This window comes from Petromyzon marinus, chromosome 35, assembly GCF_048934315.1.
Source record: "Petromyzon marinus isolate PM22_M1 ecotype Great Lakes invasive population chromosome 35, UKy_Petmar_22M1.pri1.0, whole genome shotgun sequence".
Lineage (NCBI taxonomy): Eukaryota > Metazoa > Chordata > Hyperoartia > Petromyzontiformes > Petromyzontidae > Petromyzon > Petromyzon marinus.
In genome coordinates, this window is record NC_133701.1 from 2,734,886 (window position 1) to 2,762,204 (window position 27,319).

A 27,319-nucleotide genomic window follows, 5' to 3' on the forward strand; every position below is an offset into this window, starting at 1 on the left:
GTGCGTTGTAGCACACGCACACACACGTGCGTTGTAGCACACACACGTGCGTTGTAGCACACACACGTGCGTTGTAGCACACACACGTGCGTCGTAGCGCACAGGCGTGCGCTGTAGCACACAGGCGTGCGCTGTAGCGCACACACGCGTGCGTTGTAGCGCACACACGCGTGCGTTGTAGCACACACACGCGTGCGTTGTATGTATGTTGCGGGGGTTCGAGAGGATTTACGACCGCGTTGTGTCGACTTAAAGTAGAAATGAGTGGCCTCCGAAATTGTGTTCTCGACAAAGTGTCGAGTGCCTGTCGCGTTTAACAGACACGGAAGCCAACGCGGAGTGCGTATAAAGACATACAAACACATATATAGGGTATATATACACCTACAAAGGCCCCCCCCCCCCCCACGTATAGCCTCTGACAGGCTGTTGGTTAGACGATTGCTGTTGGCGAGCAACGACGGAGGTGGATAGGGCAGAACCACAAACCGGCCGCCTTTGTCTCCCCCGATGCTCATGTTTACACACCGCGCCAGGTACTCATTTGAGGCCGAGTCGACCTAAGGGGGGAGACAGGACCGGTTCAGATATTCGTCACCAGCCTTGGAGGCTGTTTGCGGGAATCGAAACCCGGTGGAGTGGTGCAGTGCGCAAACCACTGCGCCACCGCTCCCCACAAATCCTCAACACAAGCGGCAGTATATAAAAGCATCACACGTGCATGAAAACAAACAAAAAAAATACACGCACTTGAATATACACAAATTATATCCACATACACAGTATAGTAAATACACAACTTTCACGTATACACATAGAGAAATACACACACACCGTCCTGTGTATAGTTATAAATACAAGTGCATGTATACACACGCATACGACAACAAAACATTTACATTCGAGTTGTTTAAAATTGTTTTTTTTACTTTACCGGTAACCGCGTATAACTCATGAGAACAACATAGGTCGCGTGTCTGGTGGGATAAAGTGTGGGTAACTCCCACCTCTTCCGAGGCATCTTGTCAGCGTGGAAGAGTAGGCCAAATGCCTACTCTCTAGAGCTCCCATCGAGTGGAGGCTCTTCCGACAGCATCGTGGAGTGAGCAGGTAAAGCCGTTGCAGGGCTGCGCCTTCATCTTCTCAGCGAGAAACGAGGGAACGTGTCTCACGCGATGACTTGTGTCACCGTGACGTTTGTGCGTTCCCCTGCCTTGCAATTCGGTGCATTACAAGAAATTCCACTGTAAACGGTTACCGGTTTACCGGTTATCAATTAACAATCCAAACGTATGTCTACACTCACAAAACACGAACACACGATGAAAAAAATATCCCCCGATGAGCCTAAACATACCAGCACCACGCCCGGCCGCCTTTGTCTCCCACAGTGGCGATGTTTACACGCCGCACCAGGTACACTTTTGAAGCTGAGTCGACCTAGGGGAGGCCCAGCACCGGTTCAAATAATAGTCACTGGAATCGAACTCAGGTCGTCAGGTTCTTAGCGCAGCGCGCTAACCGCTGCACTACCGCTACATGTATGTGTGTGTATATGTACATACGAAGGCAAATATCCCCCGGTATATATCCGAAACGGACTGTTGGGGCAAGTGCTGTTAGCGAGCACCTATGAAGGCCGGGAACGGCACACGAGGGGGTGGGTGGCCAGCACCACGCCCGGCCACCTTTGTCTCCCCAGTGGCAACGTTTTTACGCATCGCACCAGGTGCTCATTGGAGGCTGAGTCGACCTAGGGGAGGCCCAGGACCGGTTCAGATAAGCGTCACTCGTGTTGGCCGTGAGCGGGAATCGAACTCGGTGGGCGCCGGGTTCGTAGCGATATGTAACACACGTGCACAATACATGCACTACTCAAAAACAGACACGCTTATATGCACACGCAGTACATTCACTTACAAACAAATATATACGTACTTGTACAGGCATATACATGCACGCTGATGTTGCTACACCGCACCGAGTTGGATACTCATTTACGGCTGAGTCGACCTACGTGAGGCCCGGGACGGGTTCAAGTCGGTCGCTGATGTTGGCCGTGGCTGGAAATCTAAGCGCAGGATGCTAACCACTACGCTACTCCCACTATTATAACACACACACACACACGTGTACACACACACACGTGTACACACACACGTGTACACACACACACGTGTACACACACACGTGTACACACACACACGTGTACACACACACACGTGTACACACACACACGTGTACACACACGTGTACACACACACGCGTCTACGTGGTTCACGCGTGTACACGTGGCGACACGGCGCGCAATAAATCACGCGCAGGTCACACTGGGCACGGACCTCTGAAGCTGTGAGCCAGGTCGGGTTGTGAACTTTGCTCACACCGCAAACGTCGCCGGCACACACCGCAGTCTCACGGACCCGGCGATATACACAGCGCGTCGAGTGATCAATCAGCGGGTGCTTGGAAGTATCTCTAAATACTTATCCGGTTCGCCGGTACACTAATAGTCGTTGTTGCCAAGTTGCCAGCACTGTAGTCGCCACGGGCGGTATACTGGACGTGGTGTGCCGAATGCGGATATTTATTGCCGGTTGCCGCTCGCCGGTCCGGGGGCAGATTGGGCAGAAATGAATCCCTGTCGATGAGTGGCGGGAGTCAAGGATAACGAGATTACGGGTCGATGATGTCGCGATCATAACAACGATTAACGGTAATTCATGGATAATGTGTGCACATTGTGTGATAGTGCAGCGAGCGTAACGTTACAAACATAACAGCAATCACGGGAATCTCACACGGCCGAGACCAACACAAATAGATATAATCGACTTTGAAATTAAATGCGCGACCGACTGAAATCGCGAAAATTGATCGATTCGCCGGCAGCCGATATTACCTCGGCAAAGCAGGCACACACTTGCTGCTATAGCGGCATAAGCGACTATGCAGAATTATAGGACCAGATCGCGTGTATGCTATGTGTGTGTGTGTGCGTTGTGTTGGTATGCGATGTGTGTATGTATGCCAAGTGTGTGCTGTGTGTGCACTGTGTGGGTGTGCTATGTGTGTGGTACGTGTGTTCACTGTGTGTATGCTGTGTCTGCAATGTGTGTGTTGAGTATATGGACTACGTGTGTAAACTACGTGTGTGTGTGTGTGTGATGTGTGTGTGCCATCGGACCCGATTCACATCTTCACAGCACACACGCATAGCGTGTGGGTTTGGCGAGTCGCCCCTATTGGCGATGGAGAAGACACGGTCGCGTTATTCCTACAAAGGGGACATGAATGGGCATGGCTCACCACGGGAATCTGTTCCAGGTGTTATAGGTGTGTGATATTTATGGCGGAATAATTAACGTAGAGATCCCAGATGCGAGTTATCGCGGTTTTTTTTCAAGACATTTGTCAATCCACTGCTGTATGACGGTACTCCCCACGCCGTGATAGTCTTGGGAGTTGTTTGACCATACTTCACCACTCTGGTCATGACGGGTTTGGGGAAGTATGGGGTGGGGATCCCAGGACTGGTTCAGATATCACTCGCGATTGAATGTTGGCTGTGGCCGGGAATCGAACTTAGGTAAACGGGTTCGTAACGCGGTACGCGATACCTCACAAGCGTGCGTCAGAACTGGTTAACTCAGTTAATTTGAGTGTTGGCTTATAAGAAGTTCGTTATGCAATACATTTGTAAATTGTTGTGTTGGCTGGAGTTGGTTAGCAAATGTATGCATGGTTGGTGCACGTGTGGGTCTTTGTTAAGTGCTAGTCAATTAGTGTTCAGTAATTAGTGTAACTGGGTAATTTGTCTGCGTGTCGAATACATGAAACGGACACTTTACTCATCAACACCAAAATAAAGACAAAGCCCCCCCTATAACCGACTGGCGTTGTCTTCCCATCACTGATATTTACATATTGTAGCAGATACTCATTTAAGGCTGAGTCGACCTAAGGGAGGTCCAGAACAGGCACCACAACACTGTTCACGCACACTGGGTGAACTATACTACACATAATGCTAAAAAGGATCATTGCCCGAAACGTCGCCGATGATATGTATACAAATATATCGTTTCTCCGTGGAGCAGCAGCGCAGTGTCATTGAGGGGTGTTTTGAGTGATTGCTAATTGTGCACCACTCAACTTGTCCAGCGAATTGGATAACTACTCCATTGCACAATATTTTATGTCATTGTACTATGTGTGTGTGTTTTATGCATATATAGTACTAGCAACGCGCACGTCCTTTGGACTGTGTCCGTCCGTCCCAGCCAGCAAAACTTTCGCTCAGCTCGCGAGACCCCGATGACAATCCGCAAGTTCGCGAGAATGACGCCGAGGCTTCGGGGAGCTCAACTGAGCCGCGTGTCGCAACGGCTGCAATTATTACCCTGATGAGCCTCACCGCAATCAACTGGGCCGTTTATAACCAACTTCTCTTATCGGTGCTCGTTCTACTACAAATACAGCGGTCCCCCGTATAGCCTTGACCGACTGTTGGGGCAAGTGCTGTTAGCGACCACCTACGATAGCACACGAGGGGGTGGGTGCTCAGCACCAATGCCGGACCGCCTTTGTCTCCCCAGTGGAGATATTTGCACGCCGCATCAGGTACTCATTTTAGACTGAGTCGACCTAGGGGGAGGACCAGGACCAGTTCAGATAATCGTTACTGGTGTGTGGCTGTGAGCGGGAATCGAACTCGGGTCGGCCACGGGTTCGTAGCGCAGCGTAGCGCTAACCGCTACGCCACCGCTCCCCACGATCCCCACTACTACACACACGCTCGCGTCTTCACCACGTTCCCGATTGCGCTGCGCTGCGCGCGTGGTCTATAGAACTGCGGGAGCGCTTTAGCTTCGTGGTTCAGCGCACGGGGCGACCGGGCTTGCGACGAGCGTTCAATCGCCGCTCACGGCTAACATCGGCGGGCGAATATCTGAATCGCTCCAGGGGGGGGGGGGGGTCTTCTCTAGGTCGAATCAGCCTCACATCGGTGGGTACCTCGATGCGGCGGGCAAAATATCAGCACTGCGGAGACAAAGGCGGCCGGGCGCGGTGCCGTTCAGACAACTCGCTCGTGCAGCGTGCCGGCCTTAAAATAGGTGCTCGCTAACAGCGCTTGACTCCAACAGTCTCGCAGAGGCGGCACGGGTGATCTTTGTCTTGTTTGTGTAACTTGTCATCGATAGCGGGCTCCTTCAGCTTTCTATCAGCTTTAGCGTCTCTCTCCACGGGAGGCGAATTACTCGGTTCACTGATTGTGACGCTCGCGTGAATCACCGCAAGAAATGTCAGAACTTTCGGGCGACAGCGTGAAACCCCGGACACTGGCCCGCCCGCCCGCCACCCCCACCGCAGCAATATTCCGCGGCCAAAAATCGACACATTTGCTGGACATGCACACGGACAAATGTACCGTGGTTATAAAGCGGAGACGAGGCGATCCACGGCGCCCAGCAATTAACGCGTTCAAGCCACTGGAGAACATCGCCAGGGTGTAAACATTACTCAGCGCCCGGCCAGCCAGCAACATATGTGCAGTATATGTGGTGACTCGAGCAAGAAAAACGCTCCCTTCGCTGATCCTATATTGCTGGTGGGTTTGTTTTTTCTTCCTGCAGCAGGCTAGTCGGCCGAAACGTCGGTATCCGCAGCTCCACCCAGTTATAGCAAAAGCCAAGCTTGTGATGTAATTGAGTCGATAATCACGACGGTACCGATAATTGTTTTTTATACTAATAATGCTTTAGCCGCACACGCATTTGGCTGGTGATAGATGTATCCGCACTGCATCCGATAACACGCCGACTATCGTGACTGACCGATGTAAATTCTCATGATGATGTTCTGGAAGGGCTCGTCAGTCTGAAATCGGCACACCCATCCTCTTCTCGAGCGCACACTTACAACTTAAGAGTAGAAGCGAAAGAAATTGCTTCGACCCCATAAATTACGATCTCGGAGTTTGATTGTGTGTCCACTCATAAGACCGGATCAGTATACAGTTATACATTTTTTTAAAGTAATTACGCTAACAACTTGTGATTTATATATATACACGCTCGCTGTCGTCAGTGAACAAAGTAATGTGCCTCCCGTAGAGTGTGACAATGGAACCGATTAAAAGCCGGGCAAAACCTGTTACCGTGTAATTATTGTAGGTATGAATAAAATATAGTTACATTTGTGCAGGACCATATCACTTATATACACTAGGCATTAAACACGCAGTGCAAACATGCGGATGTCATTTATTGCGTAAATACACGAAGCTAAGCGTATAGACGTGAAGAAGCGGTTGCAATCTGGTGCACCGCTTCACCGTGTGTCGGCACTGCGTGTGTGCATTTACAGGTTGGGTCACTGTCCGAGAGGATCATCCAACGGGGAGATGGAGCGATGCAACTAGCTCGAGTGCAGGTGCTAAGCGGACTGCCACATCGCGGGACTGGTGACGGCTTCATCCAGCAGTGGATTGACCATGGCTGCTGCGTGTGTAGCCTCGTGCAGCGCACGAATCTCTCTGTGCGACTCCTCATCCGCGTCTCCCTGAGCTCTTGCTGGCAGGGGGTGAAGAGTGGTGCGAGAGGTCGTGAGGAGGTGATGGTGGTGGGGTTGGTGTAATGAGGAGGTAGCTGGGAGGTCGTAAGGAGGTGGCTGGAAGCTGGTGAGGAGGTGCGAGAAGATGTGCTGAGGCAGCAATGTAGCTGGGAGGTGACGATGACAGTGATGGCGAGGTGGTTCATGTAAGGAGCAAGTGGACGGCGGAGTTGAGGAGGTATCTTGGAAGTGTTCAGCAGGTGGCAAAGAAGATGTTGAAAGATTTCATTTAGGAGGTAACTGGACAAATGGTGAGGAGGTATCCCGGTGAGGATGTGGACGGTGATGAAGATGGAAAGGTTATTGGCAGATATCCCAATGTTCTACGATGCAATCCGCTGCTGGATGAAGGCCTCCACCACTTCGTGTTGGTCAGCATGGGCTGGTGCTGTAGGGGTGCTACGGACCGGGCCGTAGCACCGCCACATGACGTGAGCCGTGGCCGGGAATCAAACTCGGGTGGTCGCCGGGCTCGGCAGCGGCAGTGCAACAACCACTGCGTAAAATAATATTCTGCACCTTGAACCAAGAACATTACCAATGATGTTCGCGCGTGTGTGTGTGTGCCCGTATTTTTACACATGTGCTATTCTGGATCCATGATGACTATTCAGGATACCTTTTTGTTTCATTACAAATACCGCTGGTTCCTATCTCAAACACAAATTGCAAACAACTTACGCTGCATTCTTACATTCGCCGAAATGATTTCGCTTTATCTCACAGCGAAATACTTTTTTGCCACGGAAGCTCTCTCTCTCTCAACTCGAGTAGAAGTTGCGGCCAACATCTCTGCGGCTTTTATACATCACCAACCCACACTGACCGGCGTGGTGAAGTATGGTCAAATAAGCCTCGCTGCTGCGTGGACGCAGTGGCGGAGGCTCGATCACCAACAGTGTGACATACGGGGGGGGGGGGGGGTTATTTATGTACTTATACTATATGGCATTCATAATTGAGCCTGACATATATGGCAATTTTTGGTTAACATATTTGAGTAAATTGTATTAGAATCCTACATTTTAACGGAATCCACGCCGTTCAATATTAAATTTGGACCGGTTCGGTCGTCGGTGATTCCGTGTACAACACTGTCACACGCTCGCACGGCGCGATGATTGTGAACGCGTCCTACATATCTCACGTGTGATGCTCCTAATGCACACATAGCGTGTCCACACAGCACTCGTGTGCACACATAGCAATAATTCCCACAGTACTAAATAGTCCATAGCATGCACACACACTAATGGCAAGCATATCACACGTAGAATACGCACATAGCGTACACATATAGCATGCACACAACGCATAGCAAACACAGAACACACACAAAAGACATACATAGCATGCACACAACGTGTTTTAATAGTTCACACGCACGCACAGGCTCCAGCACGTGCGTTCACGCGAACAGCAGACAGGCGGACAGCATGCACTGCAGCTCATACCCAGTGCGGCATGCGCACGCACACACACACACCAACAACACTCCTTCTGTAGCGGCGCTCACGGGTATGGTATGACGCGGCGTGCAGCAAAGTTTGTGTGTACAACAGAGGGTGATCCGTTTATAGATACCCCACTACAATAGCATTGATTCGTCGCTCTAGAGCGGAAAACGACGTTGTTTCACTGCCGCCACGTATCTCCCGCCGATGTAATTACGCTTACTATCACATTGTTTGACAGTCTACTCTGTAAGGACACGGAGCCATCACTTTCATGACATTCAGTCACCCGTTGAGACAAAAGCCAAGAGGCGGGGTGGGGTCAACAGAAATCAGTGTGGTATCTACAAATGGATCACTGCGTACACACGGTGTGTGCTTAGTATACGTAATCCGGCTGCAATGTATGTACTGGTGCTGTGTGTATACAATGCTTGAGTACACGGGTAAAGGATAGTACACGTACAGACGCCACAGCCCCTGTAGTCTGTAGCGACGTAAATCACACGAGTGGGTCTAGAGTATTTGGTGTAACTGTGTTGGCAGTAGCGCACAAGCGCAACTCAAATCAAATACAACTCAATACATTCGTCTTCAAATGGGGAAAAAAACATAGATGGTAGGCGACGTTTCGGGCAATGGCTCTTATCCATAGCACATGTCCCTTCGTGTGCTATTCAGAAGGGTCGTTACCCGAAACGTCGCCTGTAATATAGATTTCCATTTAATGTGTATAGTTATTTTCTGTGTATAAGAGGCGTAGAGCGGTGCCTTTCGCGCACTTTGGTGAGTATCTGGCGTTGAGTAACATGTTTACAGCGCGTAAGCGATGGAACAACCCCTACAGATTGACAGGTCGAGAGGGCACCAATTCAATAGGTTGGACCGCGTAAGGCATGCTTAGAGTAGGTAGTTGTAAACTCAAAAGAGTGGAGTGCAGGATAAACAAAACAACGTACAGAGCTATAGTTTGTGCTGATTCTATAGCGGTGTGAGTGCATTAGGGCGCTGGGCTGCAACAATCAACTTGGCCGGAGTGAACTCAGTCCGGCAAGTCGATTGAGTGGCGAGTGCTGTATGCAGATGAGTAAGCGCAGCGCTGTGTATAGAGTGGTGAGCATGTAGGTGAGTGAGCAGTGGGTCTATAATGAGTCTATAAAGTCTATAGAGTGGGCGAGTTGAGTGACGACCGCGGGTTTAAACGCGCAGGGAAACCACTGCAAGTCAACCCATGCGCTGAACCACCAACCCCTCCCAGTTAATTCACCACTCACCCACTCACTCATCCATCCATCACGCCGTACTCACTCTGTTACTCACTCACGTAGCGAGTACTCACTCAGCCACTCATTCCCAAACTCATTCACGCATCCACTCACTCAACCAGCACGTAATTCACTCCCCCACTCACTCCACACTCATTCACTCACCCACTCACTCATCCAGCACGGCGTACTCACTCACTCACGTAGCACGTCCTCACTCAACCAGAAGGTAGTTCACTCACTCCCCCACTCCACTCATACACTCACCCACTCACTCAACCAGCACGGCGTACTCACTCACGTAGCACGTCCTCACTCACTCAACCAGAACGTAGTTCACTCACTCCCCTCATTCACTCACCCAACAGTGAATCACGTATAAACTCACTCACCCACCCAGCAAGTCAACATATTCACTCACTCCCTCCACGCATACTCACTCAACCAGCACGTGTCATCACTTGCATGCTTACTCGCACACTCAACACACGCCTTCTCACCCCACACTCACTCACCTACTCACTCCCTCGCCTACTCACTGACTCACCCAACACGCAAACTCACTCCACCCACACTCGCTCATCACTCACCTACACTCACTTTGACTCGACCGACAGGTCATTGTACGTATTCACTCACCCACTCGCTCAACATTCACTCTCATAGATGTAAGTCCTTGAACATCACTGGCACATTCACACTCACTCGACAACACATTTTTTCCGACACTCCATCAAGTTCATGCTCGCTGCCGCCTCACTCAATATCGCAAAAATCTACACAAGCAAAATCCACCACTTACTCTGCCAAAATCACACTCACCGACACGTCACTCACCTACTCGCTCACTTCGCCAGTTGTACAACTCATTCACTCACTCGCACCCAGTTCACACTGGCTCTACGAAATTCACACTCGTTTACTCACCCCCCCACTCCTCCTCCTCGACTAATGTCACACTCTGTGTGGCTCACTCAATGCTGAGACCACACCGGTCTCACTTCGCGAAACCAAATCCACGCTCGCTCGCTCACTTCTTCTAAGTGCGTTCTTTCACTCGCTTACTCCCTTGCTGGCGTCACACTCGCTCGCTCCCCCCCATTCTACAAAGTTCACACTCGCTCACTCACTCACTCGATCGCTCACTCGTTCACTCGCTCGTTCACCCACTCGTTCACTCACCACTCACCTTTTCGCTCACGAACTCGCTCTCCAACTCACTCGCTCACTCAATCGCTCGTTCACTAATTTAATAACTTGCTCAATAACTCATTCGCACAGGCAATCACTCGCTCGCTCGAGCGTGGACTCACGCACTCGCTTGCCCATGAACTCAACTCACTCGTTCAGACACTCGGTCAACTGAATCGCTCGCTCACTCAAAACACAAACTCATTCTCTCGCTCGCTCGCTCCCCGAATCATTCACTCACTCGCTCGCTCTCCGAAGCACCCGCTCGCCTCACTCACTGAATCCACTACTCACTCGCTGTGTGCGGAGAGAGCGCTGCCCCACTCACTGCTCGCTGCGTCCCGAGCTGCACCGAAGAGAGTGGATCCGCCGACTTGGGGCTCCTCCTCCTCCTCTTATTCTTCTGCTCCCACTGCTGCTCGCCGTTGGTGCTTCCACCGCATGCAGGGAAGTCCGGGCCGATGGCTGTCAGCTCAGCTGGGCAATGGGGCAGGGCGCGCAGCTGTGCACCGCTCGGCTGTGCTGGACAGGGATGAGTTCAGAAGTGCCGGGACGGGGCGGCACTCTGCAGCTCTGTAGAGGTGTCACTGGCAAGTGTCCCCGTCTGTCTCCCCGTGTCTAAATGTCTCTTTCAGTTCTAGTGTCTCTGTGCATCTGTCCCCGTGTCTACGTCCCTGAATCTGTGTACCTTTGTGTGTGTGTGTGTGTGTCCCCACCACCCTCGTGTGTTTCGGTCAATGTGTCTCCGCGTGTCTCCCCCGAGCGGCCCCGTGTCTCCCCGCGTGTCTCGTGCCCGTGCCGGGCGCGTGCTCGTCTCGAGCATGTGCGGCCCGGGAGGCGGGGCCCCGGGGGAAGCGGGGGGCGGGGCGGGGCCACCGAGACCCCCTGCGTTGAGGGGGGGGGGAGCACGCGGGGGGTCTCGTGGCACCGCCCCCTCTACGAACAGCCCCCTGTACCCCCCCACCCGCACCAGTCAATGCCGTTGAGACGTTTGCTATTGGCTGGCGGAGCCGAGCGGGGCGGTGCCCGATTTCGCCAATGGGAGCGGCCGGACAGCGGCATGGGGCCCCGCGTATGCGCTGTATGGAATCTAAGGAGGCCTGGTCACTGCATTTCCCAACGCAGATAAGCGGAGCGCGCGGCCGCTCGGGAGGCTCCTCCCCACCCGTCCCCATTGGGCGAGGGCGTGGACGGTGCGAAACCAAGACCGCATCTGATTGGTCGCCGCGCTCGTCCATCGGGAGGCGCGGATGGTGGCCGAGATGAGCGCCCGCGGTGACGCGTGCCGGAAGAAGAGCGCGGCCCAGGTGACGCACGTGCGCGCCACGTGGTCCGCGGCACCCACACCCGCTACACGTGGCCAGCTACCGCGTGTGTACAAGGTCTGTGCACTGTTACAAAGACAAAGCTATAACCTCCCCCCCCCGTATAGGTACTGCTACAAAGATATAACCTCTCCCCCCCCCCCGTATAGCCTTAACAGACTGTTGGGGCAAGCGCTGTTAGCGAGCAGCACCTATGAGGCCAGGCGCTACACACGTGGGGGTGGGTGGCCAGCGCCACGCCTGCCACGGGCAGGTGTACTTCAACACACGAGCCGTGTGCTGCTATGAGCATACAGTACTCGGAACATATGTGCTGCTGAGCATATGTACTCGCAGGAGCTGTGTGATGCTATGAGCACGTATGCTCACTAGTTGTGTACTGCTATGAGCTGGTGTACTCACGAGATGTAAACTGCTGAGCATGTGTACTGACAGGAGCTGTGTACTGTTTAGAGCATGTGCACTCGTACACAGGAGATGTATACTGTCCGGTTCTGTAAGCTGCATAATTTCAGGTGCTGTAAGCTGCATAATATGCATATTATGTGTTGTTTATTGTACACTAGCTTCACTACCCGGCTTCACCCGAGACTTGGATTCTTGTCTTGGGGGCCGTCCATGAATGACGTCACGCACCTTGGGGGGGGGGGGTCAGACATTTGTGACGATGTGTGACGAGGGGGGGGGGTGATAAATGTGACGTCACACCAAAATACGCAACTTTAAATATAGACAACACGTTCTACTTAATTAAATAGACTTTTTAATAAATGTTTTCTCCTACAACATCAGAGTGCAGCGCCACATTAAATACGCACTACAATGACAATAGTTTGAACACCATCTTCGTTGCTCATTGGAGCAGGGACTCGTTAATGTGCAATTTTAATTAATCATGTATAGCCCACTGCTGGATGAAGGCCCTCCACAGCCCGTGTAAGCCTTGGGTTGTTTGACCATACTTCACCACGGTGGCAAGTGTGGGCTTGGTGAAGAGTGATGGGCCTGTGTGGTAGTGGATCAGATAACGCTCGTTTTTTGGGGGTTAGATCGGATAAATGTATAAATGTGTCGTTAAACCCGCCACCACCCGACACAGCCAACTAGTAAGGGGTTGTCACGTAAACAGAACGTGGCCAATTCGTCACTGGCACAGCACACCGGTGTGTTGGAGAGCCAAGCCACCACATTTACAATCTTGAGTACGACGTTTCGCCAGTAATTCCGACTAGCTTCATCAGGCGACAGCCAGATTTATATATTTATAGACCTCTTATGGATGATATTGGTCGCGAATGCCTCCTACGTGTAAAACAGTATTCATGTTGGCCGTGGCCGGAAATTATTGTCGGGAGTGGCTCGTGGCATCGTAGCGCAAGTGGGCTCGCCACTTCTCCCTCCCACGCGCGTGTAAGTAGCCTTTATATTGTCGGCCGCATCCGATCATTCTTCAGGTTTTTTGAGTAATCAGGAAAAGGGGACCTCTCTGGTGCGTTATAAATCAGTCGTCAAACGTCCCGCGGAAATGCGATACCTGCAAAAGCGGTGTGAAAAAGGGCTTGTTTTATTGATTCGCTCGCACACACTTATGACTAATGTCACTTGTAAGTTAAAGTGCCAATCCATATGTAAGAAAAATACGCGGCGGCGTTGTGGGTGAAGGCCCTTCTATTTAGCTGCGTTTATCGATTTACTGATTTATGCTTCGGAAAGCCACTTATCTAGCAAACAGCGTCACATTTAAATGTTTCCAACTATAGCTCAGCGTGGCCGCCAGCCGTAAGTGACGCCGTTATGAGATGTTGTTAGCCGTGCGGCGAAGTAATATGGAGGAAGGGTGTGGGGGGGTAAGAGACGCGAGATTGGCGGGCTGGTGTTGGTATGGATGGTGATGGCTTTAATCCAAGCGGTCAGTCACCAGGAGGTCCCGACGCAAGGTGGAGCCGTGGAGGTGATTCGGGGATGGGAACCTCTCGGTAAGAGGCATTCCGGGTAATTTCCGATCAGCACGTGGCCCTTGAATGCAACTCCGTCTGTGAGATCTTTACAACTGAACAGGACTGAACCTGGTTATTGGGTTTGTAACCTGTCTGGGAATGGCCCGGTGTTGTAGGCGTGGGTCTTGCGAGGCGATTCGGTATTTGCGTGGTGGCTTTTTGTCCCGAGTGCTCCGTTTTCTTCATTGATGGTTGTGACTATGCCGCGTGTCGTGCCAACAACAAAAAGGCAACATTCGTTTCACTTGCAAACCGTAATAAATATTCCTGCTAACAAAACGCAGTCAATATTTTTGCAAGCAGGGCTTCATTTGTCAGAATATTTTCCAGCTCGTTGTTGATACTTGAGCAGCTTGGGAGGCATCACCATGACTCGGAGCCCCAGCCATACAGCATAAAGAGGTATACTGGATGCAGTGTGCCGGGTGCAGAAATCGTTTGTAGGATGGCTGATTTGGACGAATCCTCGTCATCCGATGGGAAGACTGGCTGTCACAAAGTTCCACGAGCGATATGAGTCGCATAAAAAGACACCGCCCCCCACACATCGGCAGTAATGTTCGTGTTTACTTTCATAACTCATGAACGCCTTCTTCATGTATGTCACCACTTATAGGGTTTATTTCTGAAGCCAAGCCTGCGGCAGCGGCGTTAGTGACGGCGGCGTCGGTGACGGCGGTGGTAGTGGTGGCGACGACAGCAGGGGTGGTGGCAGTGGTGGATTGAGGTGGCGGTGGTGGCGGCGGCGTGTATGCGAGCTGGCGCGGGCGTCCGCACGTCCGGCTCTATCGATGTTCACCGCGCACCCGCGATTGCGCTCCAGCGTGTGCGCGCGTGTGCGCTGAATACAGGATCCATTCCTGGCTTATTTCACTCCTAATGAACTGTAATAACCAGTGCGCTGTAATTGCTTGTTAGCAATTAGGGACCCTGATGCACAATTTATCGCGGGCTGTTTTAAATTAGCTGCCGATTAAATGGGCTGCTCGTTAATGAGCGAGCGAGTGGGGCAGGACGTGCGGTGGTGGATTGCAGAGTATCCGCGGGCACCCTTTCACTGTTGGGAGCGCTGGGCTTTGAGCCGTATATTAGGGCTTAGCCGGCACTTTGTTGCGCTTAGCTAAGAATTCCCTTCTTGGTTATTACCGTGTCCGTGTTAGGTATTTTATATCCTTAGCATTTTAAACCATTAATTGCAGCATTAATATTCTAAATATGTTTTTATTCTACAGTACGCCGTGCGATATACTTAATCGTTCGGGCTCCCCTCCTCGCTCCGAAAATTTACGTGGAAAAGGAATATAATAAGCCTATTTACAAGCAAAGCATGTTTGGGTTGTACACACACACACACGTGCGACCGTCGACCCTCCGCGCGTGGTCGTTTTTGAGCGGTACGGTTGTGCCGCGCGCCTGGTGGTGTTTGGCCGCATCTCCGGATTTCTCGCAGGACTTTTCCTTCCTTGATCTGCAACGCCTTCACGGTCCAGGAACAGCTTCGGGCCCCTCTCAACTTGTTATTTTAGAGCGCGGAGGAGGAGCGCTGGGCGGCGTGGTCCTCTCAACAGATCCAACGATAGGGAAGGCGTTGGAACGGAGCGCACGACGTGCGTGTGTCCGCGTACGTCTCTGTTGAAACTCAGTGCCGTGTGCGGCTTGGAGTGCGGAGCGATGTGCACAACACCCCGGACGTCTCGCTCGCACGTAACGACCGCCTCGACTCAGACGACGCGATAGTAAATCCCTTTGATGCCTCCCTTCTCCTCGGCCAGCCTTCATCTTGTGTACATTATCAATCTCTGTTAATCGTGTCCTACGAAAAATATTTTCAACGGTGATATATATGATATGATGTAATTTTTTTGATGGGTTTCTGCCATGCGATCATTGCACCGTTTGTTTCCCGCTGTGCCTGCAGCCGATCTCCCCTCGCCAAAGAGACTTGGGAGTCGTGCTGGGCTGTCACTGGGTGACGAGTCGAGGTTCCTCTCCGCCTGTCTCACGATGAGTTAGGCCCGGTCAGATAAAAGCGGAATGCTGACCGCCAGGGGAATCCATCGCGAACAGCAGGACAACGTGCATTAGCGGTGCTGCTCTTGCCGGAGTGCACCGGCTCTGGTGTTTGTGCACGTGGTAAAGCGGACCTGTTGTAGACCGGGCTTGCGACTAGATAGCCTCACCGGGAAATTTGACCGATCCTCACTGTTCAAGTGTCGAGATCCGAGTCGAGCTTTATTTGCGTGTGTGTTTTTGTGACCCCATTTGTACGGTATTGTCTGCCCCGGTAGGCTCAAACTGACCTGAGCAAATAGTTTGCGTGTAATTTTCACGAACAGTAAATAATAGATTCTTACATGCAGGATTTGTCGATCTTATCTTGAATGTATCGTTTAAATAATTAATAATTCGTTGCATCGTTACGTGCCGTGGCATGCTGAGATGGTATACAGAGCTATGCTCGTAGATTTCCCTACGAAACAGCTTCCCTTGGGATGAATTAAGTTCATACTCCCTGTGCTTGTAAACAAGACAAAGACAAATATTCCCCGTATGGCCTGAACAGACTATTGGGGCAAGTGCCGTTAGCGAGCACCTATTAAGGCCGACGACATTGCACACGAAGGAGTGGGTGGCCAGCACCACGCCCGACCGCCTTTGTCTCCCCAGTGATGATGTTTACTCACCGCACCAGGTACTCATTTGAGGCGGAGTCGGCCCAGGAGTCTTTTTTGAACACACACACACGTACGTGCGTGCAGAGTCGTCCGTTCCCCCTACGCAAGCTCTAAACAAACACTTGCCCGCAGCACTTCTTATTAATCACACGGGCGGTCGTGCCCCGCGCTCGTGAAAACACAGACGTTCACGCACGCATGCACAGATGCGCGCGGGCGCATCCGACGGCGTTCTTCGCTCGGGAGCGTTCTCCCCGCGCGGCGCGGCTAGCACAGCGGAAGCGGTGATTGCACGGTTTCTATAATCGGCCAGCCTTTCCCGTTAAGCACCTTAAAGATGTGCCCGCGATGGCTGGGGCGGCGGCGTGCGCCCGCTAGCCGGGTCCCGCGTCGCCGCTGATGCTGCGCCAAGGAAGCGTCGTCGCGCCGTTATCTGCGGTTGCCTTCCTGAGCAGCTGCTAAATGGGTAACGGAACTCGCCTCGTTTAACCCCTGTGATTTTTTTGTTTTTACTTTCGAGCCTGCGTGTGCAGGAAGCCGCGCCGCCACCGTGGTGTAACGGTTAGTACACTGGACTTGTGATCATCCGGAGGTCGCCAGTTCGGTTCCATCTCCCCCTCCCCACATGGAAGAGGAGGTCGTACAATCTTTACAGGGGCTCCATAGAGGTGGAGGCCCTTCTTGTAGAAGTGGCCTGAGCAAGCAGTTGCAGGGCTGCAGATTTATCTGCCTGTGTGTTTAACTCGGGGGGCAAAATGTTCCGGCTGAACCTCTTAAATGTTTGGCCACTGTTGTCAGAATGTGGCTGCTGATGTGGTCGATGTGGTGACAGCGCAGAGCACGTTACTCTTTAAAACTCTCCTTCCTCCGTGGCCATAATTGGAATTGATTTGTGGATCTAAAATATGTCACTGGATTGTGTCCGCCGAGCGCTGGCACTGCGCTTGTATTTGAATTCATTGCCAGACTCTCGTTCGTCTCGCCGTGGCCACGTGAATGTTTGCGCTGTGCCCTGATTACAGCGTTGGGCACTGGTGAGGCCTTGCTGCCGCCCTGCTCAACCCCTTCCTGGTTAATTTTAGTTTTGTCTTTCAGATTTGTTTTCTTGCTCTCCCTCCCAAACTTAACCCCCACGATCTCAGAGGTGGCTGAGGTTTCGCGACGGTCGCAGCCAATGGGTGGCCACCAATGCGTGCTGTGCGTTATTGTGCAGCCCCTTTTGTCACTCCGCTGCTTGATGAGGGAATGCCCGCGCAGTGCGAGTCGTGGGGTTTATTTAGCCGTACTTCACCTCGCTGGGTCAGCACCGGTCAGTGGGGGGGAGGGGGGAGGAAGACGTGGCCTGTTGGGGGGTAGCAGGCTGTGGGAATTCCCTCGTACTCGCAAATCCTTCTGACGACACACAAACAAAACCGAATAACGTGCAAACGTCACCCTTTTGACCGCGATCAAAATCCAGAGTGTTTTTTTTTGCGTGGTCGAGCGTGTTGTGCGGCGTGCTGGAAATTCCACATTCATTCGATGGGGTCATGCATTTCCATAGGACTTCCACCGTTGATTTCCGCACAAAACCTCGCTCATTTTATCGATCGTTGGAATAACGGAACGGGCCGAGGCGACCAACCAGGCCGCAATTTGAACTTGCAACCCTTCTAATTGTGAGCGTCGCTCTCTACCACTCGAGCGCTTGACCCAGCCGCTTAAATGGGCGATGTTAAAGAGCGTGCCACGTTAACCGGTGTCAACACAGACACGCGCACGCGCGCACACTTATGTCGTCTTTACAAATGGAAGCGACAAGGAAGCCAAGAGCGGTGGTGATATTTTGGAATGGCGTGGTGTGGCGGTGATTACCCCCTCCACGATAATGGGCTGTTGAGAGCCTCCCCCTCCACCCGCCGGACCTCTCTGAGAGATTGCTCTATAAAAGGTGGTGTGGCACTCGCGGCCATTAACTCTGCGGCAGAGTGGAAACCTCGTGCATCACCGCCGACACGGGAGATGGACAGCGCCGGGCCTCGCCGCGGCTCCGTCACGTGGAGTTCCTACTCCTCTCGCCGCGTCATTTCGTCGGCACGCCCGCCCGCATTTTAGTTCGGGGCCCGGGCAACGTCTTTCCTTTGACTGGAAAAATTTTCAGGTGCCTTTTTAAGGGCCGCCGCAAGCCAACAAGCAACGCCTCGGCCCACTGCTGTCACTGCAAGAGGGGGGGGGGGGCCCTTGCAGCGACCCAAAAGGGATCAGAAACCTGGTGTTGTCGCCCGGTTGAAAATATGCCCTCTCTCGTAACCCGATCGTTGATAAGATGCTTGCAGCGACAGATGAATATTGTTTGCGGGCCATTTTGGGACGTTAGGTGCTCGTGTGGCCGCGGGCTGCGTGAAAGTAAGTTGTGGGTCACGTCCGGCCTGCAGGCCGTACGTCGCTGTATATAAACTGGTTGGAAGTTTGACCAGCCGGATGAAATATTAATAAATAAACATGTAATCCCATTTGCTAGATATTTAATTACGCAAATACCTGGATTGTGTTCCACTGGTTTATTGATCGATGGATTTAAATGTTGATTATTTTTTTGGCGATTAAACAAAACACCGCCATCTGTATGCAACCAGAGTTTGTGATAGGCTCGCATTTTTGGCACTGACCGTTCTTTCAGAGCAGAGACACTGACCGTGACGTTGAGAAAACTGGGACATCCATAAAACTGGGACATTTAATAAAAGTTGACAAACGGTGCCAGCGGTTCCCTATTGTGGACATCGCGTATCACACAATGCCTAAGAAAGTCAAAAACACGAGCGTGCCCATGAACTGATTTAAAATTAAAATGATATAACGTGAATATCAAACTACAATTTTGGAGACAATTATTTTCCATGTAAAATGCAGTTTTCCGTTTTCTCACTCCCACGACGGTGAGTTTATTCCCTCCGTGCACGCGCATCGCCGCTAATTTCTCGGTTTGTCTCTTGAGATATCCACGCCGTGCTCCGGTGCGGCAGCAGCGAGCGATGAGTCCGTTGCGAGGATCCTCAACTCTCCGTTTGCGTCGTTGGCAGCTGTGACTCGCGCGACGCCAAGAGGCGCCGCCGCCGCCGCCTCCGCTGATGCTGGTTGGAGCCGCCTTCCAATCCAGGGCCGTCGCCGCCTTCTGCTGCCGACTGTTGCACGCTCGCACGGTGGGTTTGTCCCCCAGACCCTCCCGCTGGAGCGATCGTCGCTCGGGTCAAGAGTTTGCGGGGCGCGGGAGCGCGTGGTTCGTGCGCGACTCGCGATGAGTAGCCCAGGTTTTGGGAATCGCCACTGGTTGGCATACTTGTCAACACCTTGTCAGTACCGACTTGTTACAGAAAACCAATTCAGACCTTGTTGGTCACCCCGTGCCCTTATACAGCCCTGTACAAGAATACGGGTAAACCGTATGGGTTGACAGGTATGCTGGTTGCTAAGGAAGCAATGGTTCATCGACTCGTCTAATTGAAACCGATTGCGACAGCGCTCACGATCCATGCGTGTGAACATTGATTGTTGATGATTTATGTAATTGTTATGCAAGTAATTTGTTATTTTCAGAATTGTGGAGCAAACAAAACTGCTAAAAAGTAACAGGAAAGACCAAGGAACAATACAAATGAGATCGTAAAAACGAAAACAAACAGGAATCGATTTTTTTTTATTTTATCGTGACGAATCGGGACAATCGGCGAACCGTGTTGGGGCACAGGTGGGAATCGCCGCATGCGGATCATTTATATTCTGTGATCATAATTCAGCGCGAGACACGATGTGTTTTTGAAGCACGCATTATCGATGTCAAAATCTGTTGAGGAAAAAATCTACAGCGGCTGCAAAACTTCCCCGAACACACACTGAAGTTTCCGTGAACCAAACGCATTCATTTTATCATCATCATCATAATCATCAGCAGCAGCAGCAGGCTTGGTCGACAATCGCGCGTAAAGTTAAGTCCCAAACCAGGTAACACTAAACGCATCTCAAATGAAAATGCGGTACGCATCTGGAACGAATTTTTTCACTTGTATTATTTGTGTTCAGTTTAAAAACATGCGTGGCCTCCCGATCGTGTCGCGCGGTGCACCGTGCGCGCGGATCGGCTGTAGCCGCGGCGTCGCGGACTTCTCCTGCCCGGATCTGGCGCCCCCCGTTGGCCCTCGCCCTGCTCTGCAGCCGCCGTCCGCTCCTCCGCCGCTCTCAACCGTCGCCCGCACCGCCTCCGTCCCCCGTGAGCTGTCGTTGTCTATACCGGCGGTCCCCAACCTTTTTGGCACCAGGGACCGTTTTCGTGTAAGACAATTATTTTCACGGACCGGGGTGGGGGTGGGCGGGTCATCATTGGGTCTTTCCCCCTTTTCAAAGAAGCTCTGCAGCGACTTAAAGCTTTCGTGACTGCAAGGATTCATCTTCTTTGGTTCTTTCGGTAAAGTCACGTAGAATGAGAATAAAATAATAAATTAGAAGGCCACTTGTGTTGTGGCCGAAACGTCGTGAGAATTTTATTGTGTTATTTTATTTTTATTAATTTATTATTTTATTCGCATTCTACGTGACTTTACCGAAATAACCAAAGAAGACTCTCCAAGCGGTTTGTTTTTTGCACATTTTGGCTACTAGGGGTTCGCTTGTGGGCTTACCAACACTGTGACTGAGACAAGTGCGCGGTGCGGGAAAGCGGCGCGGACGGAAGTGGTAAATAATAAAGTAATGGGGGCGTGCCACGTGCGGACTCGCCGCTCTCACCTCCTGCTGCTGTGTGGCCCGGTTCCTAACAGGCCACGGACCGATACCGGTCCGCGGCCCGGGGGTTGGGGCCCCCTGGTCTATGCCGTGCGAGTGCGTGCGTGGCATGTGCGTGGTGCGTGCGTGGCACGTGCGTGGCACGTGCGTGGCACGTGCGTGGTGCGTGCGTGGCACGCGCGTGCGTTACATACGCTGTTTGGTGATTGTACCGCGCGTTGTGTACACACGTACGTTGTATCCGTACGTTGTCTACGCGCCCGGGTTTCCACGCCCGGCCATGACTGGGTGAAGGGCGAGAGGTGGCTGTGTCTCCGCTTGTATCTTGCACGAGTGGGAATTTGACGTACATTTAAACTCTGTCGAGGGCCAGATAAGAGGGCTATTGAGGCCGTACGTCTGTCTGGTTTATTTTTAAGGAGACCTGAGTCGCAATAAATCAATAAATTGTAACGGCTCGCGGAGTGTCAAGTGCAAGAAATTAAAACGGGGTTAAACATTGTGACAGTGAAGGGGTTCTAGCATGTGACAATAACATGTATTTCATAAATAAGAATTTGACTGTTATTGCTCGTATCCTAAGTACTATATAGTGCTTAGGATACGGGCAATAACTTTGTACTGCTTAATGTTTTACCTCGGTTGATGTTAAGTACTATAATAGAGTTTTTTTGTCTATTTCGGTGCTGTTTATAACCTTGTGTAATGCATGACCCAGATCTCCATGAGAATAGAGACTCGTGGTGTCTTGATTGTCCGACCTGACCGGCATGACATTGGTTACACATCTGCTACGTACGCGAGTGTTTATTAGCGTGCTGGTCACTAAATCTAACAATCTCGTCCCCGTGGAAACCACACACACATCACGATCCTTTCATCGATTTAAAATCGGTTCTCCTGCTTTGCGATGCCTGCGTTGCATCGTGCCTGTGAGATCTCTTATTTTCAATTTGTATAGCACGGGGTGGAGCGGGGGCGCAGCGCGCTACGTTGTGATTCCCGGCCACGGCTAACCTCGGTGGCAACCGATATCGGAGCCACTGAAGGGCCTTCCCCTTTCCGCTTTATTAATCTGCTCTGACCAGCGTGGTGAAGTATGGCCAAACATTTCCCCTCCCCCCTCCCAACTGATATAGCATCAGAAGGCCTTCGTCCAGCGACAATTAAATCGCCCGTTATTGGGGCAGTGGCAGTTCGGGGTTGACCGTCAGAAGCCCAGTGGAAAGATTCGCGCTTTGGTTGAGGCTGCGTGCCGGTCGGTGCTGAGCGTGGTCGCGCGTGTGCCGGGCAGGCTCCGCCGGGATCCGCCAGCGTCCACCGGGGGCCCACGATGGTCGACCTGGTCGAGGCGGCAAGGGTCCGGGGCCCCCGCGCACCGTCGCCCTCCGTGCACCGGTTCCACCACTTCCTGGTGCTCGACTTCGAGGCGACGTGCGACAAGGACGCGCCGCCACGGCCGCAGGTCAGAGGTCGCCGGCAGCCGGGCATGCACGGGTACATGTCCCCGGGCCCGGCACACCACGTCCGGTGTGGCCAAAGTGAGAAGTATACTTAACGTGTACCGGCTTACCAAGGGCCCAGAAAATATTCGGTGAGAAATTACGCCCCGGGTTTATTTGGAGCCTTGACTTTTGACGACGGTCATTACAAGTGCTATGTCTCTGGTTTGTTCATGCCCCCTGATCCGTCCGCTCCTCTCGGTGCGTCTCAGGGGGGTAGAGTTGTTGCACTCTGGCAGAACACTGTTCTGCGGAGGGGTAACTTTATATGCGCTGTCTGTTCCGTCTGCACTGGGGAAGTGACGTTGCCCGAAAGGTTAGCCTGCTCTCTCTGTGCTTATGTTATGGTGATTATGGTTACGTGTGTGTGCACCGTGAGCAAATGCAGCACTGCTAACACGGCCCATTAAGTTTAATGTGAATTTTCGCGTTAATACTGCCATGAGTCACCTCCAGTGTTGGTTTTCTTAAGAGACGTGCGCCAACAGTGGCCACAGCTCCCGTCGGTCGATCGGAGCCGCGCTCGGAGCAAAGCGCGCGACTCGCACCGCTTCCCACGGCTTGAGCAGGGAGCGTGGCGGGCGGTGGGGGGGGGGGGAGCCAACGGGAGTCGGCGGTGTGCGGCAGCGCGTCTGGTTCGCGCGAGCCGTTTAAGATTTCCCCGACTGCATTAAATTGCCGTAGCAGCAATAATTAGCGCTCCGAGATGCAGTGTTTGGCGCGCAAGGCGTTTTACAAATGCCGTGTAAGCGACGACCACCACGATGATGATGATGATGATGCTGGTAATAATAAAAACGGCAATAAAGAGTTTATTATCGCATCGATTGTTGTTCAGCAGGCAACGTATTCAACGCTAAGTTTAATCAATTCCAGGTTGCAGGGTAGGCAGAAGTAAATCTAAATAGTAAAATAAATAAACATAATTGGTGGCTCCGCGTGTCGACCTCGGAGGTGACACACCGGCAGAGGTCAAAGCGCGTCCGTTGTGCAAATGTATTTTTTTAAAAGCCGAGATTCTATGCGATGATTTCTTAGTGCATTGCTCATCGTCGTAACACCCTTGGTGTCCATCGTGCAGCTTTTTTTTTAAAACGTGAAAACGTTCTTCGGTGTGAAGCGCCGATCGGGCGGCCCACCGGCGGCTGCCGTTTTCCCGCACGGCCGAGCCGCACGAAAAAAAACCGGCCTGCGCCCTCTCCGGTTTTTTCATGAGCGCCGCCACTCGCGAGCGCGGGGCGTCGATCCGGCGCCAGCGCCCGCGCGATCACTCACGCCGTGAAGGCTGTATTGTTTCACGGTCTCCCTCCCCGCGCAGGAGATCATTGAGTTTCCCATCCTGAGAGTGAACGGGAAGTCGATGGAAGTCGAGTCAACCTTTCACACGTACGTCCGGCCGACCGCGCACCCCGAGCTGTCCGCCTTCTGCACCGAGGTGGGTGCGCGAATTTAGAAACCCCGCCACCGTCGCCGCCACCGCACCTTTCGAGCTAATTGAAACCTCAACAAGCGCGGCACGGCTTTAGAAGCTCGCTCTCTGGCCCGCTCGCGCGCGCGAGCGCGTGCTGTGGCGGTGACTGGCCGCCGCACCAATTTGCAAGCTGGGCCTTTGTTTGCGCTCGGCCCGGCGCGGCGATGCCGCCGACACGGCGAGCGAGGATTGATTTATGCCGCGCGGGCTGCGAAAGGTACACAGAGCAAGGCACTAAAGAGTGGATATCGATTACCGAAATGTACCAGCAGGCGTCAGGTCGAACGGGCAACAGGCAGGAAATTAACAGGTCGTGCCTTTCCGTGGCTTATCTGTGAGAGCAGCAAGCCTACAGCGGTAACCCGCACGGTTTGTTTTTACTGTTACTGCCCGAGTCATTGTTATTGAGAGCAGTTTGTGTCTCGGCCGCTTTGTGTAGTGAGTGCGGCGTGGGAGGAGGAGGGAGAGGGAATTTACATCGGACACGAAGCGTAATTTACCCAGGATAAATTATGCAGAGATTTAAATGTTTTATTAAAAGTAGGGGGGGGGGGTGTTGGGAGCGCACGTGTTGTAAGATGCGCGTGCGTTATTCGCCACAAAAATTATGCCGACGCCGAGATATTATTTGTTAGATGTTTCGGGGTAAAGAGGCGTTAGAAGTGGGAGGGTAATTTTTCTGGACGGCAGTTTCTCTCCTTTTTTTATGCAGGTAATGTTTTTCATTCATCTATCATGGCCAATTTTATACCCGCGTAATAATAACATGCAACGGAATCGACCACATATTTACGACATATCAATAAACACTGTCGTTGTGATGCATCGATTCCTTTTAGATACCGACTTTGGGAATCTGCTGAAATTATGTGGTGGTTGTAGCGGCGGAATTGGTGGCGGTAATGGCTTTGTCCCCGGCTATTGATCGTCGCAGCTCACAGGGATCGTTCAGGACATGGTGGATGGGCGCCCCACGCTCGACCAGGTGCTACAGGTAACCGCGCCGCTGCATCGGGGACGAGACAGGCCTGCCACGGCTCTCTCGTGTGCGGAAACTTCACTCTGTCCGTCAACGTCTCCCTCCCTGTCCGTCCCGTTCGAGTCGGGTTTCTGTGAGAGGCCGCCGGGTGGCTCGGAGGTCATGGACGCCGAGGGTCCTGGGTTCAAATTTGGGTTTCAGTGGCTGCTCTTGATTAAACCTGGGTTCTCATGTGCAGTGAGTGGATGGTCTTGGCCCGGTCACAAATAATTGAACAAAAAAAAAAACCCCAGTAACATTTTACTTAGGTTTTGCACCTAATACGGCTACATTCTTGCTCTGAGATGAAAAAATATTGGTTTCACTGTCGTGTGACGTGCATTGTTACACTGAGTGGCAGGAGGGAGAATGCAAAACCCCCTACCGTATGGACCAGTGGTCACTTGAAGGGATCTCAGAGGTAGCTCTGTGTTATCTTCTTCCGTGGCCGTTCTCCAAAACAAAAGGGACTCGCTGCTCTGCGAGAGGTCCGTTTGGATTTTTAGGCTCCTGCTCTGACGCCTATCGTCGTTCGAGACCGCCGTCACTTGGAGAAGAGGATGCTCTTGAACCTGGGGCAGGGAGTCAACAGCACCTGCGGCTGGGAGAAGGGAACATTTATGCGCTCTCAAGACGAGACTTGGTGTTGAACTCGACGCCCTCCCTCTGGCGTCTTCTCCCCGACTTTTTTGACGACATTTGTTCCGTTAAAGATGACGAGGGCAGAGAAAACGCTGACGCGCTCGGCGTCGGTCGCGGAATCTCCCCGGAGCAAAGGTCAGGTCGGCAGTCAGGGTCACGCGACGGAGATCCCCCGCCCGCGCGTGTCCTCCTCCCCGATTCAGCGGCGCACGGGCACACACGTTACCCTCTCGTCGCGTCTCCCAAAGCAGCGTTGTCGCCGGCGCTCCCGACGCCCCCGTTGATGGCCTCCCCCGTTCCCATTTACAGCTCGGCATTCCTAAATTATAAATAATAACAATAAAAGGAGTAATAAAGCAGCAGCCGCCCCACTTACCCCCCCCCCCCACCCGGCACGCTTCCCGTCTCACCCAGTGGTAATAGATTAATTGGGGCCGTTCCCGCGACTGCGTCGGCACTGGCGGCGGGCCCCGGGTTATTACCCCCGCCGTGAGCACGAGCGGCCCGCCGGCGGAGCACGGCGATGCGGCGTGCACGGGAGATTAATTAAACCACACTTTGATTAAGCAAATGAGCCCAGACCTGGCTTTTCCGAGTGCCCACGTCTGGCGTGACGGATGGGCGCAAAGCTCTCCGCGCGGAGAACTTATCAATCATTCAATTAACTGCGCGTGGGGGTTGGGGGGAGGGAGGTTGGGGGGGGGACTGGTGGGCGATTGGGGGTGGAGAAAAAATGAAATGAATTAAAATGACTCTCTGAGAAACCGTTCAGTGATTCAAAGGCAGAGGCGCCGCAACGATTAATAAGGAGGGCTGGAGCAGCGGGGAGTGTGGGGGCTGGGCACACGCGGGCACCAGCACCACGGACAGCGCTGCACGCGGCACGGCCAGGGCCACACGTCCACCCTCCTCCACTCCTCACCCCTCCACACTGCACCGCTCCTCACCCCTCCACACTGCACCCCTCCACAACGCCAGCAGGAGGAGCTGCCCCAGCACACTCACCCTCATGCTTGCTCTCTTGACTCCCCCATACGCACTCCTACTCTCTCTCCTGCTCTCTCTCTCTTCTGCTCTCTCCTCTGCTCTCTCCTGCTCTCTCTTTTTTTTACGATCAGAAGAAACAAGAAGATGCTCGGTGTAGTCAGCACTTTGCTTCGTTCATCATTTCGTTTTTTTTATGCTTTGCTTTATGTAACCCCCCCCCCCCCTTTTAAATGAAAGATTTCACAATAGATTTCACGCTCTGCTCTCTTTACCCCTTCCCTCTCTCTCTCTACCTCCTCTCTCTACCCCCCCCCTCTCTCTTTACCCCCTCTCTCCCTACTCCATGTCTATGTTCCCCCTATGTTTTCTATGTAATAGTTGTAATATTATTATATATTAAAAATAAATTGCAAGTGCTG

The 27,319-nt window shown here is 52.4% G+C and overlaps 2 protein-coding genes and 1 long non-coding RNA gene across 10 annotated transcripts in view; 2 read left to right on the plus strand and 1 right to left on the minus strand.

Moving 5' to 3' along the window:
* The window catches only part of LOC116948831 (E3 ubiquitin-protein ligase RNF220-like), a 127,374-nt gene extending 115,963 nt beyond the window's left edge, over positions 1-11,411 (minus strand). The window contains exon 1 of one of the 3 annotated variants that reach the window (XM_076071813.1): positions 10,854-11,411. The gene's annotated coding sequence lies outside the window, so the exon portion shown is untranslated. Of the gene's footprint in view, positions 1-10,819 lie in introns of all 3 variants that reach the window. The other 2 variants (XM_076071812.1, XM_032965956.2) reach the window with 2 other exon arrangements.
* LOC142929810 (uncharacterized) overlaps positions 1-27,319 on the plus strand; it is a 147,946-nt gene that overhangs the window by 56,765 nt on the left and 63,862 nt on the right. The gene's annotated exons all lie outside the window — the stretch shown is intronic.
* The window catches only part of ERI3 (ERI1 exoribonuclease family member 3), a 45,742-nt gene continuing 30,104 nt past the window's right edge, over positions 11,682-27,319 (plus strand). For 3 of the 6 annotated variants that reach the window (XM_032965959.2, XM_032965961.2, XM_076071816.1), the window contains exons 1-6: positions 11,802-11,907; positions 19,585-19,704; positions 20,582-20,830; positions 22,575-22,745; positions 24,101-24,217; positions 25,188-25,247. In XM_032965959.2, coding sequence (XP_032821850.1) covers positions 19,633-19,704; positions 20,582-20,830; positions 22,575-22,745; positions 24,101-24,217; positions 25,188-25,247 — 669 coding nt within the window. In that variant the 5' untranslated portion in view covers positions 11,802-11,907; positions 19,585-19,632. Of the gene's footprint in view, positions 11,908-19,584; positions 19,705-20,581; positions 20,831-22,574; positions 22,746-24,100; positions 24,218-25,187; positions 25,248-27,319 lie in introns of those variants that run through there. The other 3 variants (XM_032965962.2, XM_076071817.1, XM_032965963.2) reach the window with 3 other exon arrangements.